The sequence below is a fragment of the Gigantopelta aegis genome, chromosome 4 (genome assembly GCF_016097555.1).
Source record: "Gigantopelta aegis isolate Gae_Host chromosome 4, Gae_host_genome, whole genome shotgun sequence".
Lineage (NCBI taxonomy): Eukaryota > Metazoa > Mollusca > Gastropoda > Neomphalida > Peltospiridae > Gigantopelta > Gigantopelta aegis.
In genome coordinates this window covers 35,294,371-35,310,636 of record NC_054702.1, presented here as the reverse complement: position 1 = coordinate 35,310,636, position 16,266 = coordinate 35,294,371, and the positions used below count along the sequence as shown (strand labels likewise).

General features: G+C 35.5%; 2 protein-coding genes across 2 annotated transcripts in view; one reads left to right on the top strand and one right to left on the bottom strand.

The window, feature by feature from the left end:
* Positions 1 to 215: 215 nt before the first annotated feature.
* Positions 216 to 8,298, bottom strand: LOC121370469 (60S ribosomal protein L10a-2-like). The gene is made up of 5 exons (XM_041495720.1): positions 8,218 to 8,298; positions 4,664 to 4,816; positions 3,508 to 3,656; positions 2,775 to 2,947; positions 216 to 426 (listed from the first exon to the last, which is right to left on the bottom strand). The coding sequence occupies exons 1-5, from the start codon at positions 8,220 to 8,222 to the stop codon at positions 256 to 258; spliced, it is 651 nt and encodes a 216-aa protein (XP_041351654.1). The 5' UTR covers positions 8,223 to 8,298; the 3' UTR covers positions 216 to 255.
* Positions 8,299 to 9,235: 937 nt separating this feature from the next.
* Positions 9,236 to 16,266, top strand: part of LOC121370467 (ubiquitin carboxyl-terminal hydrolase 47-like) — a 35,811-nt gene continuing 28,780 nt past the window's right edge. The window contains exon 1 of the mRNA XM_041495717.1: positions 9,236 to 9,424. Within this exon, the coding sequence (XP_041351651.1) occupies positions 9,365 to 9,424 (60 nt within the window). The 5' untranslated portion in view covers positions 9,236 to 9,364. The remainder of the gene's footprint in view (positions 9,425 to 16,266) is intronic.

Genomic DNA, 16,266 nt, shown 5'->3' with positions numbered 1-16,266 from the left:
AATAAGATGTTACATAGGACAGCACATAGCACAATTAGTATGATACAAGTCATGGATCAGGTGTGTTCCCAAAAACTCTTTTGTAAAGGTTTTTAATAAATTTCAATCAGTGAAGTTAAAAACCATGTCCACTTTCATTATCACTTTTCAGTAATCATCACATGATCAGTAATGCTAATTAAATAATGAAAACAAATGATGGATGAATTGCATGCCACAGTTTCAGCTCATTTATTGAACATATGTCACTGGGTTTTAGTAGATTCTGAAGGATGGCCCCATTGTGCTCTTAATGTACAGAGCACGCACATTCTGCCAATTCTTCTTCAACAAGGAAACGAGGAAGTTGACAGACAGGGTTATGTTGGCGTACAAATCCTCTTCAGACATACTCACATGTCCAATACATACAGAGAGGCACAGGACCTGAAAATATATTCAACACAAGTATAAATTGCCGTAAAAAAAACCTAGTCCTATTTAGCTGTCAAAAAAAACCTGCTGTAAAGATAAACAGTTATGAGCTCAGTGCACGTCTTTCTGCACCTATCATTTGATGAAGTAATATGTTAGAATTCACGAGTGCTCTGCCTCCTGAACATGTCACTCAGGACTCTTCAAATTGAAAATTTGCGTAAACCATTTATAGGTAAAACTCAAACTAATTCAGGTAACCCATTTCGTTTCATGTAACCCATCATGATCATGTTAATGACGACAAATTCAATGCGTGAACGAAAAATGGGTTGCACAAACTACACTTATGCAAGCGATGATCGCTCAACCTATCACTCTCGCAATTTTCGGAGGCTTCCCACCAATATATTTATGCAAGTCCATCATTTTTATTAGTATGGTAAAAATGTTTTAAATATGAACCATATTTGTATGTAAAGCACTGAACCTCAGGCATTAAAATTAACACCACGGTTTAGGTCTGGTAATACATGCAACCAGGTTTATTCATCATTGGCAAAGTGCTTTACATTGAAGTTTATCCTTTGTTGGTATATTCGAGTATTCAACCCACCCCTACACATCTAAGACGTTTTTAACAATGTTCAGGTATAACACACACCATATCCCAGCAACATTCACATTAATTAGATGTAAACATCAACAGATATTCAATCATTTAAACATTCTACCACTATCTAGTTTGGTGATTAAACCAAATGCCTTCTGAAAATTATGTCTCCTTGTCTGACAAGGTTTTTTTCCCAAACAAGTTATGTTTTAATTGATGAAGTTGCAAGGTGTTGTCAGATTAGTTCCATTTTGCTTATCCCTTGGAAAAATTAAGCTTGGGGCATTAATTGTACATGAGATCTGCTGAAGGCCTGGGAGAACCAACGGCCGGATAATCTCATTCAGATAGCGGATTCAATTCAGATTGCCATCCACCACATAGAGGGGGGTCCTGTGGTGGATAGAGATGCCGCTGCCACCACCGAACTGGTGACGTTGTCTAACGTTAACGTCAGCGAATCGCTCCCCAGGACGTCTGTAGACACGAACCCGACCGTCGTTGAACTGGAGACTAAACCTGGACTCGTCAGTGAACATCACTCGACCCCACTGAACACGTTGCCACCGCAGATGAAGCGTGCACCAGTGACGTCTGGCCGTTCTGTGACGTGGTAGGAGTGGTGGTCGAACAGCCTGGCGACGGCAGCGTAGATTATTGGCTCTCAGACGATTGCGTATGGTTTGATCAGACACTCGAGTTCCAGTCGCAGTCCGCAGATTGTCACGTAATCGGCGTGCAGTGGTTGTGCGTTGACGTAGAGCCATATTGGTGATGTAGCGATCCTCTCTATTTGTAGTGCTTCGGGGTCTTCCCGAACGTGGACGATTTCGAACAGAATTCATTGCTTGGTACCGTTGCCACAGTCGGCCAACGACACTCTGACTGACACCAAGTCTCAGAGCAACATTTCTTTGCGTATTGCCATCCTGAAGCCAAGCAATAGCCCTTCCTCGATCTTCGATAGTCAGTTGACGTCGTACCATTGTCAAATTTGGAGTGTGCACCGTACACGAACGCAAGCTCCAATTATACGGAAATTCAGCATTGGGAACATGGAATACACATGCAAAGCGTGCAAATGAAGCGCTTTGTGAAAAAGCAAGTTATGGGCACTTAGCAGACCTTTCGCTTTCGCCCTAATTTACGTGCAAATGTAAGCATGTTTTCGCCATTAGAACTAGTCGACAGTGTCAATGACAGTGGATTTTAATTCATTTATGGGTTGCTTAGACCCACTTTCGTCAAAATGGAACAATACCATGCGTGACATTATGGTCTAGCTAATATAATTGACATTCAGAAAATAATGTCGAAAATATCGTCTGGCCCTTAAATTCTTTTGAGTAGTATATTTAGTTTGTCATCTAGGACTTACTATTTGAAAATGAATGCCTCACAAATTTTCTCTTTACATTCCTTCGAAGTGAGTGCAACAATGGATGGAGTGTTTAATATAATGTACCATTGGACAAAGTAATTGCAGTAATTGTTTTCTTTCTTTCTTTTTTTTTGGGGGGGGGGGGGGGGGGGGCGGCACAAGAGGGGGGATAGATGAAAACTTTTTTTTAAATGCTTGCAGAAAAGCCACAGTATTTCACAAAGATTCTCACAATAATATGTAGGTCTAAGATAATACATGCATTTTGAATACATCACTGGTTGAATGCATTTCATCCTAAACACTAGATTTTTTTTTTACAAATAGTCATTTTTAAATATAATTAAATATTTAAAAATGACTAACCTTCTTCATCTGAAACTTGATGGTTGCTTTAGTTTCTTCAATCCTCGAAACCAGCGATTCCTGATGCGAGAGAGGAGCAGGAAACTTGCCAGCCTTGTTCAAGCCTGGCCCAAGGATCCTAGGAATCTGCTTAATCAGCGAGTCAGAAGCAAGGAATGCATCATACCTCTTGGCTATAAAACAAATGAAAGCTACTTAAATTCCATCTCCATCATTAGGGACAATACCAAACCTACAGTGACAGTGCCTCGTGTAGGTCTTTAAAAGCAAAACTACATAAAATTATTTTATATTACCAACTCAAGGATGCAATACCCATCTAAAGCTGAAATGATCTCTGAATATCTATCTATATATAAATGTATTTTTTCAGCATTTCAGATTAATCAAATCAACTTTGTGAAAACCTCTTTGCAAAAAAAAGAAGCTGAAATCGGACAAAAGGCAAAAAAAAATTATATCCATATTAATTATATATATATTAAAAAGTAGAAATAAATGCAGGGCTACCTCTAGCACTCGCCAATTGCAAATTTTAAAAACTATTTTATTTTAATTTAGCGAAATAATTCGTATTTTGTTACAAAACAACTGGGTATCTATAAAATTTGGAAGTTTAATAGATAATTTGGCGAAATATTCTGCTGAAATGCTTATGTACAGTATACTCTTTAAGCAACATCTGCCCGATTAAAAATTCCTGCCAATTTTATGACATACTTAATAGTAATACCTAATTTCTTAACCATCTTCTTGTCCTTGTTCAACTTTTTGAGGGCATCTGTATCCATGTGAGGGAGATCATTAGCTTTGGCCTGGTCACAGTGAACTTGGTCCCCTAGAATGCATACCTTCATCTTGGGTTTTGGGATGTGGCGAAGCCTAAATAAGAAATAAAACAAAATCAACTCACTATAAAAATAGGGGTGCAGAAATGAGAAAAATATCTCACTAGCCCGACGAACCAGAACCAACTAAAATTTACTAGTCCGCCCCACCAGCCTATAGAAAATATACTTTTGTTTAGCAATATCTTAATATCAATGGCATAGGAAGGAGATAATAGCAGCATGCATCTGTGTGTGTGTATGCACACACCCCACACTGTATGTATATATATTTAATGACAAAAACATTAAGGACACTTGGCAAGTTATCAACATCACATGGCAAACTAATGAAATCAAACCCCAAACCTCGACCGACAAATCAATACAAGTTGTAATATTCTGATCAAGACTACGTTATTCACATTTCTTTCATATAGATTTACAAAATTTAAGTGACATCCTGCAAGTATTTAATAAAGACAATTTTTGCATTTTAAGTTATTTGTTACTGGTTTAAAATTGCGGTAGGTGGGCTTGCAATGGTTGTAGTTTAGCAATGTGCCAACTGTGGTAAAAACATTTTAAAATTACAAGTAATAAATTCTTACGTTAGAACTCGGCACTCTACAAAACTACACAAATTAAAAAAGTTTATAACATATGCACGTACTTTGTTAAATTGATGATTTAGCTAGAGTAGCACCCAGGACAAAGGGTGTCGGCAACAGTAATTCAATTGATCACTGTTGCCTCCCCAGTTGTTTTAAGACCCTGGGTGAAGGTCTCGTTGGAAGCAAACCAACTACCCATATGTAACAGTAAAAGCACAACCATCACTGGTAAATGAAATTACATTTGATCAAGCTTACTAAAGTTGTGTTTTTTTTTAAGTTTATATTTTTCAAAATACATGTATTTTATTTTTCAAATCACATTTAGCAATAAAATGACATAAAAATCGAAAATGGGGAACATCATTCCATTTTTATTAAATTTTTATGTTGTGCTTTTAGAATTAACTGGGTGTACAATGCAAGGGTTTTTGTGTCCCAGGCCTACTTGATGGTGCCAGCAAAACGTTTATCCTTTTGTGGATCATAATTCTTCAGTGCCACTTGTAGTTCAACACTCTCCACAAATTTACGTTTTTTATCCTGGGTCTTTTGGAGAAGAGTAGCAATGGACTCCCTCAAATTATCTCGATTAATCTTGCTGAAAATAGAAAAACATTTCCATTAGCATGTTGAAACAGGCTACCACTGTTAACAGACTAATAACTTGATTAAAAACTACATTGAAACTCCATTTAATATTAAAATATTATAATAAACACCAGTTTAAACTAATTTTACAGCAAAAATAAGCAAACCTGAAGAGACCACCCCACTATTACGCAAGAAATGTTTTATTTGAGATATTCAACACATTTGAATTATGGTTATATTGCGTGAAACATATGGGCAATTACCACAAGAGGAAACACCAAACGGTTAGCCTATTTCAGACTGATTAGTGGAATTACTAGAGATTTATAACTTGTCAAAAATTATTGTTATCGGTGGCTAGACAAGTGTTAGGTATGTGAGAAAAAAAATCGTATTCAATTGATTGCAGTGCAATTGGTATCATTGGAAAGAGCTAGAAAAAGACACTTAAAATGGTCTTTGAATTGTTATGATAGGATAAATATTGAGGGTGCTATGGTATTTTGAAGTCGCCTAATTTAGGGTGGTTTTCGTCAATGGATTTACATGTAAAACAAAGAAACACGGACCATTTTCTTTAAAAATGTGCTTCAAAATGCCATACAACCCTTCATCTGTATGATTGGTAAGAAAGACTCCCACCACTAAGAGATGGGTTATTGCCTCTTAAAATCATCTTATCACAATATCAGTCATTTTAATTCACTAATAATTAATTAATTACCTACCTAATTACCCGGTAAATAGAGGTAGTCCCATTCTGAAAAATGCCCATAAATTCCTTAACCTTTAGACTGGATTAATTTTTAACAAAAACCACGTTGAGTGGGTACAAGTTTATAATTTTTACTCACATATATTCACTTAAATGTTTCATAAATACATGAAATAAAGTTCATATATGAATCGGTAAGTATTATTTTCGTGTCTTTTTTTGTCATTTTTATTATTTTAGATCGGCTAATGGTGATTAAAATTAGGCAAAAAATCGAAAAAGTTGCGTTTACTTACGGGCATTTGTGGCCAGCTGTCTAGTATTTATGTCCATTATTCCCAATAACAGTGGTTTTCTGACCAGAATTTTTTTTAAAACCCGAACTACGATTCATATTGCAATATTTGGTAATTTTCGTTGTTGGTAAAACGATCAATCAGCTATCGATCCCTGAAAATTACCGCGACATGCCGCCATTGTTGTCAAGCGAAAATACTTTTTTTAAAACCCGAACTACGATTCATATTGCAATATTTGGTAATTTTCGTTGTTGGTAAAACGATCAAATTTATTATCAAATTAGCTGTTACAATCAGCTATCGATCCCTGAAAATTACTGCGACATGCCGCCATTGTTGTCAAGCGAAAATACTTGCCGAAAACCACTTTTTGAACTCAAAATTTCAAGGTATTTTCAATTGAAAAAATCAAAACAAAAGCCACCATTTTGAAAAAAAATCTTTTTTCTTTAATTATATTTTCGTTTCCGGCGAGTGTCATGTGCAAAACGGCGGGAAATATGAATTGGGGAATGCACTGTATACAGTGTACAGTATATCGACTGACGCGACGTCGGGCGAGATATCTCGCCTGCAGTAGTCAGAAGGTTAATATTTGGAATATTTCAACAAAACCTGCACCAGCAGACAGCTATCAAAAAGTTCTATCAGATGGGTCTATTCTCACTTGAACAATAACATTACTGAATTACTGAGCATAGCAATGCATGCAAAAAAAAACATTTAGGAAATAATTCCAATAAAATGTGCATCAAGTGAGTACAGGATCCAGCAATCTTTCCCAAATTGAAATAATGGCGAAACTTTAGAGACTTACCACAAAAATATTAAAACGAACATCAAAACTGATGAAAATAAACCTCATGTAGAAAATAAACACTGAGCACATGGCTAATTTCAATGTAAACAGTAGTCTGGACCAATCAGGTGGCAGCATTTGGGTCAGTGACCTAATTTCAGGTCGCATGCACTCTTTTAGAACAAAACATGCCACACAAAATCATTAACCATCGGCATTATTAAATCCCAAATTTCAATGAAATGCATATCAAAGTCATCGTTGCTTGTTAATAAACTATTCTGATTACAATTTGAAGAATTCCAATGAGATTAACCACCATTATTTTGAGGTTGATTATCGAAGGTTTGTTGACAAAACTGCCCATCAACGGCTTGGACACCCGATCCTGCTGCTGGTATAAATCAGTGGCTGTATGTAGGATTGTCTTGAAAATCCACATAAAGGTAGAAAAGAACACATACTACAGGTCTATATAAGTTTGAAAAGAGTCTTTACTCGCTTTTCGGTAAATCGGAGGCATTTTTTATTGGTTATGTATACCGAACTTTTAACAAGACGATTTGTGAAACTTCTAGGAATCTTACGGAAATAAATCGAAGACGAGGCAGCTGCTAAAAATGTAAACTACATCATCAGTATAAGTGTAGATTTTCAACCTTGCGCCCACGACCCAGAAAATGCACTTGAAAGTACAGCATTTCCATTACCCGCTGCACTGCGATCAACCCAGAAACCAGGTATTTGACCTAAGCATATGCGATGCCTGGGGCAAGTGTCTTTACTCGCTTTTCGGTAAATCGGAGGCATTTTTTATTGGTTATGTATACCGAACTTTTAACAGACGATTTGTGAAACTTCTAGGAATCTTATGGAAATAAATCGAAGACGAGGCAACTGCTGAAAATGTAAACTACGTCATCAGTATAAGTGTAGAAGTGTAGATTTTCAACCTTGCGCCCACGACCCAGAAAATGCACTTGAAAGTACAGCATTTCCACTGCACGCTGTACTGCGATCAACCCAGAAACCAGGTATTTGACCTAAGCATATGCGATGCCTGGGGCCGATTCTCACATACCTACAAGTGTTGAATTTCCATTAATTTTCAATTTAAATATCGCACAAATGTTGAAGGGCAACTTGGTCACAATATTTTCCAGTTATAAACATAGATGAGGTTAAACTGTTGACAGCAGATGTTTCGTGGGCACGGCTGTATGGGTGGGGTGGACTGTTCTCACAGGTAACTTCACAAGGCAATGCTAGTTACACGCCAACCCAAATATTTATTAATCCCAATACATTCTTCACATCTCTAATGCAATATGCTGTATAATTTATAACTATATTATATTTAACCCTACCAAATATTTCAAAAAAATATTTCAAAAAGAAAAAAGCATGTCAAAAATTAAGGAAAATTTGCCATCCCTTTCTTAAGAGGATTAATGTTATTTATCCATCGAATATACATTAAATAAAATATATACATCCCTTGTATGGTGTTCGTTAATCAAATTAAATCTAATATCATTAAAATATAGTCTTAAAGCCATAGATTGTATGGATTTTATTGCAGCACAAAAACACACCTCATCGTGTCAATTCGGGGAAATCGTGAAAAGGAAAGGGCAAGGACGATCACGCACAAATAACATCCTGTTGGGAAATCGCGAGGGGAGCTGGTCAAAAATGTACCCAAACAAAAACGTGCCTAATAAAAGCTAACCCACATTTTGAAAGGTAATTTGTTTCTGTTTTGTGTGTGTGTGCGCGTGTGTGTGCGTACGTGCATATGTGTGTGTATGTGTAATTTATATATATTTAATAAACGTAATTTGAGTTCATGGTTATGTAATTAAAGTTATCCATAAATTAATCCTGAACACCCTGAAGGGGTACAGCATGATCTGTGTATCTAAATGTATGAAACTAGAAGTGGAACAAAATCACTTATTACCCAATGGGAATAGTAAACTCATTTTAATATTATGTTACTGCTAATTCAAGTTACTAGCTATTCAACCGTGAGGAGTTCGTGGATGTGTAATGGTAGAGCAAAGGCGTAGCGCGCAGTACACAGTATGCACGTGCGTAATGCAAATAATAATAATAATAATAATAAATAATAATAATACGGGAATAAGTCGAGGCTGTCTGTAATTATTCTATAAAATATCCTCTTCCCTTTTTCAGTAATTGAGTTTCCCAAATAAAGCGGTGTGCGTAAAGCTATTTTTTTTCTGGCTACACCCCTGTAGACCAAACATCATTATAGTGATTGTCAAACGTGTATGCTGCCTGATTTTACAAGCAGTAATTAATCAGAAACAAAAACAGGTAGATCCTCACAGAACCGAGAGATCAAACAACAGTATGGATAGTTATAGAATTAATTTAATAAAAATGTAAGTTGTGCACAGACAAGAAAGTATGCAAAACACAATATAATTTTTTTACTTTTTAGTCAAAGGGAGTCTATAGTCAATGTATCTTGTACGTGACCATTAAATAGCAGGTTCAACCACTCATTTTGGTCATACAATGGGTACGTTTTGGTTGTGTACGTTTTTGTTTGGGTACATTTTGACTGTATTCGTCGCGAGACTTTGGATCAGCCATATTTTTAGTTTATAATGGCGTAAACTGAAAATTTAGAACGTTGTTACAAGTTTCATTTTAAAATGATACATCATAGAAATATTGGTTCTATATAAACGTTTCCAACTTAATTAGTAAATGTCTTCAGACATACATAACATGGTAATTGGTGAAAATTCGCAGATAGTACCCACGGAGGTAAGAACAAGTTAACGACTTGCTTGTGCGTTGTAAATATGGTCTCTTACTTCCGGTTTTGACTGGTTTATTTGAAGTCCCAAATTTATAATACGGGTTTTTTTGGGTTTTTTTAAAATCAATTGCGTAAAGCATGACCTTTTGGTAAGGTTATACCAATGGGTGACGTGTAAAATCGTCATATTGTAGTAATTTAATAACTAAAGTCTAAACCAAATTGGTATTACTATTACAGGTGATGCGCCAGTTCCGAATCACTTCAAACAAAATTGTGAATTCTGTCAATATGCGCGCGTATGACTTTAAAAGAAATTCTTGGTAATAAAGATAATCAACCATATAAATAAACAGTGATATAAAATGTAAATTTAGGTAAACATTTGGCACCAAAAGCAGTGTTGTTCGAGCTGGCGTACTTACGCCAGTTGCGGATCACTTTGTCCAGTTCCGGATCACTTTCAAAAAATTGAGGGTTACGCCTTCAAGAAAACTATTTCCAACATGTTAGCACTTTCAGCATGTTCGTGGATCCTGCCGGACATATTTTATGATCATTTGCAACTCCATAGGGTTCCCACCCCCCTGATTACGCCCCTAATTAGCAATTTCTAAAATCGATTGAAAATCAACGATGGCGTCCCATGACGTCAGATATACGGGGCGTGTGTCAAAAGTAAAGGTGCGCGATCCTTATTATTTTCGTTGTGTACTTTCAACAAGTTGAATTATATTTGATTTCTGGCATTCTAGTATATAATAATAATAATTAATATTATTATTACTAATAATAAATAATTGTTTTCATTTATTATCGTATATATCAATAATAATAATAATAATAATAATAATATTATTATATAGATGACTTTTAAAAGTCACATTTTCTTTGTGAAAGGAACAAAGGCTTGAAAATAGAAAGAAATGACATATCAGTAAAATATCAACTTTGGGACTGTTTAGTATTTATCATAATACAGGGGCGGATTATGCTTTAGGTGGGGGGGGGGGGGGGGGGTGTCCGAAATGATATGTAAATGTTTATAATTTGAAATTATAAATTATACAGGTTATCTTCGTTGTGGGGGTGGGTTTTTTTTTTAGCCGGATATAATCCGCCCCTGTTTAAATATTAAAATTAAGCAAATAATTTTGAAGCAGGACGGTTAGACCCCTAGTTAATAATGATAAATATTAATATAGTGACACACACTAAACAGTCACAAAAGTGGATTATTAATAATTATTTTTGACGTGTTGTTCCATTTGCCCTTTTCTGGTTAGTCTCCTACCCCCCGCAAAATAATTCCTGGATCTACTCCTGAATACAGAATTATTTTCTACAACGGTCTAAAGGCTAGGGCAAACTCAGATTGACCGTGTGAATACACAGATCAGTGGCCAACTGACTCTCCTGCATCAGAATGCGATTGTGTAAAACAAAAATTCCACTGAAAAAAATAATCCACCCTTTAAAGTGGTACAGACTGTTTAAATGCGAATTATAATTAAGCCGAATAAGATATTTTCACTTCGTTGACAAAACCAAATAGAGGACCCCTTCCCCCTCTTTCCCAAAGTCGAGCAGTCGAGTAGTCGAGTATGCGAAAAGCATGTGCAATGGCACATGCGAAACAGACCACTGGCGGTGGCATGGTTTTATAAAGGTCCTCATGTCAAACCTTGTGCCGATTCTTTTCTTTGTACAGTAAAAAAATTGTTTTTTTTGTGGGTTTTTTCAATCAATCAATCAAGCAAGCAAACACTGAGGGGGGTGGGCAACATTACTGAATACTCTTATGGAGCAAATACAAGACACGTGTGCAGCGATTTTAGCGATTCTAGACTGGCGATCTAACAGGTCATACGGGCTCCTATTTTTGTAGGGGGCAGGGCAGACTGATTTTTGCCCGAATTAAACGAAAATGGAATTTTTTAAAACTACATTTGATTTATATTAGCCATATTTGTGAATGACTGCGGCTGGTATTTGTACGAATGGCTAATTACATGTAGGCCTACAAATATAACGTGAGACAAGTGGACGAACACCTAAAATTGTAGTTTCAGTTTATAAAATATGTGTCTTTACATTATATACATATTGTCATTACCTGTAGAAAACAAAAAAAAATAAAAAATAAAAATAGGTGGAACTACAACGATTAATATAATATTTTGTAGAGGATGACTGGCCATGGGACGAACAGTCTAGGGCTACTATGACATGGGCCCCGACACATACAGAGTCGAATTATTATGAACTAGTGGTTAAAATGACGAATCAAGAGAGGTTTAAGAAGAAAATAATAATAATAATAATAATAATTATTATTATTATTATTATCATCATCATTATTGTTATAAAGAAAGGGGGAAAAGTGGGAGACAAAAATTCCACCGTGTTCAACGTTTTTGAGTCTTGAGATAAACCCTGCGTTCATTGCCCCATCTAGCGGAAGTTACAACGTAAATACTTCCGTTTTGTGAGTGATCCGCAACTGGCGTATCAAGTGTGTCCCCTTTGAGGAGTTACAGTAAGTCGTTTGCAGCATCACTTTTCATAAAACTAGTCATGCACAATCTATATATGTTTCCCCTACTCGTACTATAAAATTTCAAAGGATATAAAACGAAAAACATCAAAAACTTCATCTCTCTTTTTAAACGTCTTTTTTTTCATGTCGTCTGCTCGTGTAAAGTTTTAGTAGTGGTTATGTATCGCCGTCCAAAATAAAACCAAGACTATATACTGTTACAGTTATTTTACGTACAATTTCAATAAACATGTATTATTTGTTTGTTAGAATATTTGTTTAATAAAATTTACACAGAAATGACTAAATATTGAATATACCGACAGACTGATCGGTAACTACAGGTGATCCGGAAGTGATCCGGAACTGGCGCATCACCTGTACAACTACCATAAATTGCTCTACTGCTTTTAATTATCATGGGTGGATGGTGGATCAGTTTCAGTGAGCATAAGCATTCGATTCTAAATCATATCAATATTTATACACAGACAGTTGTTATTCAAATAGCTACCTTTTTGTTAGTATTTCTACACATCAAATGAGCACTAAACTGGCTGCTATGTAGCAAAGATCACTGCACGTGCGTCAAAAATTGTAGTATGCATCAGCAGTAAATATTGTTAACTACACTCATGTCACCTTAGTCTGCGCGGCACAAAAGTCTGCGCACGTTAATGACGTTACATTACGTCTTGAAACAAACAAACAAACAATGTTAATTTAATTCACAAAACTTTTGTTAAAACAACACATCTTGATTGTGAATATATGTATAAAACTGGTTGATAACACTTTTATTGAAAAAAACTCTGAATTAATGCACTAAAAGTATACTTTTGCCAGCCTTGATCAACATGTTTTTCTATCCCTTGTCAACACGTGTCTATCAACGTTGTAATGATCAACCTTGCATATCAATTTACATAAATTTACATAGAAGCTTCAATACATACCTTATTGTAATTTATGAATCCATAAATGAAATGAATGTCTTATTTTATCTGTTGACGTAAACATCCAAGCATACTTTAAATTTCCCTCCGAGTGACACAATGCAAAATGGCTGCACACAGACTTTGAAGATTGCACTTAGAGCATGGCCTATTTTAGCTATAGTCTGTTTCAAAATTATCATTGATTGTCCTATATGTCTAACGAACACTATTTGTGCTCATTTACACAGTTAATAACAGACATTTTTTGTTGAATAATGATCAAATATTTTTACCGTGGCTTTTTTTTTATATTGTCATTTTGTGTTGTCCAGACTAAGGAGCATGGAACACCATTTATATTTATCTCATTTGCACAATCTAAATGTTTCTGAAACAGACTATAAGTATAACAGGAAGTGTTTGTTAAATTAGAACTTATAAAAGTCGGATCCATTGTTTGTTGCTGTTTTATGTAAACATTAGCGACAGAAGTGGTTGTTTTAATGTTTGCTGCGCAGACTTATGTGCCGCCATGCAGGCCAGTAAATGCAGAGGGGTCCCACTAAAAATGTGCTCATTACTTGAGTAATTGTGTTAAAAGTTGCACAAATGAAAAGTTATAATGGTAAAATTGTTTGGTTAAAAATATAATCTGCATTCTGAGTTTTAATAAATATACAAACAGATATCCAGAAATATATTTATGTTAAAACATATAAGGACCATATATTTTTGGCAAGTATCCATAAAGAGAGTTTTGCCAGCAGATGCCGTGACAATCATGTGACTTCAATAACAAAATAGCAGTACAGCTGAGAACAGACAAAAATAGTTTTTAAAAATAAGATTTCTTTCAAATAACAGTCTTCGAAAATCATAGAAAAAAAGGTATTAAGAAATGTGGCGTGTTTATGACCGTGTAAAGTTTGATCTTGCTTTCTTTGCTCGTTTTAACCTTATTTTTACGAACATTTCTGTGAATGTAACAGACATTTGTTTACTTCCCCATGCAAAAGTCAACGACGTTAAAAATCTTCAAATGTACGTACTGTTGAGCATAAACGACGAAATCACTGAAACAGGGCCCTCACCGAAACAGGGTCACAGACGATACTTTAGATTTCCACAAAATTTTGTCCAGACAAATCATGAAAAAAACATTACAGTGACACAAGTTCCACATATGAGACTGTAACAATGCCACTGATTACATAGGGCAAAATACATGCAGTTTTCTGCCGTCTGCCATTTTGCTTGTTTATGGAATACTCTTCAAGAGGAATGGGTCGATATGACATAATCTAACAACGTCAAGACATACACAAAGGTATAACACACTCATCATGACATTAGATTAATTACCATTCCTCTTGAAGAGTATTCTACCAAAAATCTAAATCAGTAAATGACAGACGGTTAAAAATCAGACCTCATGTGAGGTCAAAGCCATAGAGCGAAGTCACTTCTGAAACTTGAGAGGGCGAAGTTTTTAATGAGTTAGACTTGAATTTTTAATCCAAAAAAATAAAATACGCAAAAAGAAGTTATATTAACCCAGTACAGTCAAACCTGCCACGCAAAGTGGTAGTCAAGAGCGACCGCTTATGACAATTGGCCACTAAATACAGTTGCAACTTTTACAATTGTTTTTCTTTTTTTCGTTTCTTTTTTACCGTCTGCACTACTAATTGATGGATGTGTGCTTTAAAGATTTATAAAAAAAATTCTTTCCGCATGTTGCCTTCTTCAGACATAATGAAATGTAACTCAAAAGTTCTCACTAATTTAATCATTTGGAATTCATTCTCTCACGAGTTTGTCATTTGTCATTAGTCAAAAACCAAGCTATGTCGTTTTTTTTGCAATCACTTCCCACCAAAGAGTAGTCAAAGATTTCTGCTCTAATACCACAACAATCATACTGAAACCCAATAGCTGATGTTCTGTTCTAATACCACAACAACACCGGCCTCGGTGGCGTCGTGGCAGGCCATCGGTCTACAGGCTGGTAGGTACTGGGTTCGGATCCCAGTCGAGGCATGGGATTTTTAATCCAGATACCGACTCCAAACCCTGAGTGAGTGCTCCACAAGGCTCAGTGGGTAGGTGTAAACCACTTGCACCGACCAGTGATCCATAACTGGTTCAACAAATGCCATGGTTTGTGCTATCCTGCCTGTGGGAAGCGCAAATAAAAGATCCCTTGCTGCTAATCGGAAGAGTAGCCCATGTAGTGGCGACAGCGGGTTTCCTCTTAGAATCTGTGTGGTCCTTAACCATATGTCTGACGCCATATAACCGTAAATAAAATGTGTTGAGTGCGTCGTTAAATAAAACATTTCTTTCTTTTAATACCACAACAATCATACTGAAACCCAGTAGCTGATGTTCTGTTCTATTCTATTGATATTGAATACCACTTCAAGCATGCCGAATATACATGTATGTAAAATGAAACTTGTAATTGATAAACAAGGCTTATATTTGGAAGAGTTCCATAGATAGAATTTCTCGGAATTCGCTAATGCAGGATATAGAAAATGGTGGTTTAAAAATGGTAAACTTAGAATATTTTATGAATTCCTTAAAATTAACATGGATTAGAAGAGCAATAAATGGACATGATTCATTATGGTATCATATCCTTAGATGTCACCTCCCAAACAAAAATATTTTATTTACTAATATAGGAGATGATTATCATAAACTGTGTGGGAAAAAATTTACAAATATGTTCTGGAAACAGGTATTCAATATACTACCATTATTAAAAAAAAAGTGGAACTTAATGAAAATGATGTAAGTTCTGAACCACTGTGGTTCAACTCCCTAATTAAAATTGGTAACAAAACTGTTTATTACCAGAATTGGAATATAATGGGTATAACAAACGTACATGATATGTATGACCCAGATGGCAATATGATGGATTTTGTGAATTTTTGGCTTTCATCCACCATTTACTACATTTGAAGGGCTAAAGGCTGCAATATTACATACATGGCCATTTTTATCCACCAAACCACTTTCAGCTGACTTTCTATTTTGGCCAAAGTATATAAATACCATAATACAAAACAAACAGGGTTCAAAACATATATATAACACCTATATAAAGTCGTCTTTTTCTCCACCAAAAAATATATCTAAATGGGAAAGAGAATAAAATTTTGAACAAGAATACAATTGGTGGAAAAGTATCAACAGCAATGTGTTCAGTATATCTAAGGATACCAAATTAAGATGGTTCCAATATAGAATAATCCAAAGAATTCTCCTTACAAACAAGTTTCTCTACAATATTAAAGTGATAAGCAGCCCAAATTGTAGCTTCTGTAATGCATCTATTGAAACGTATACGCATTTATTT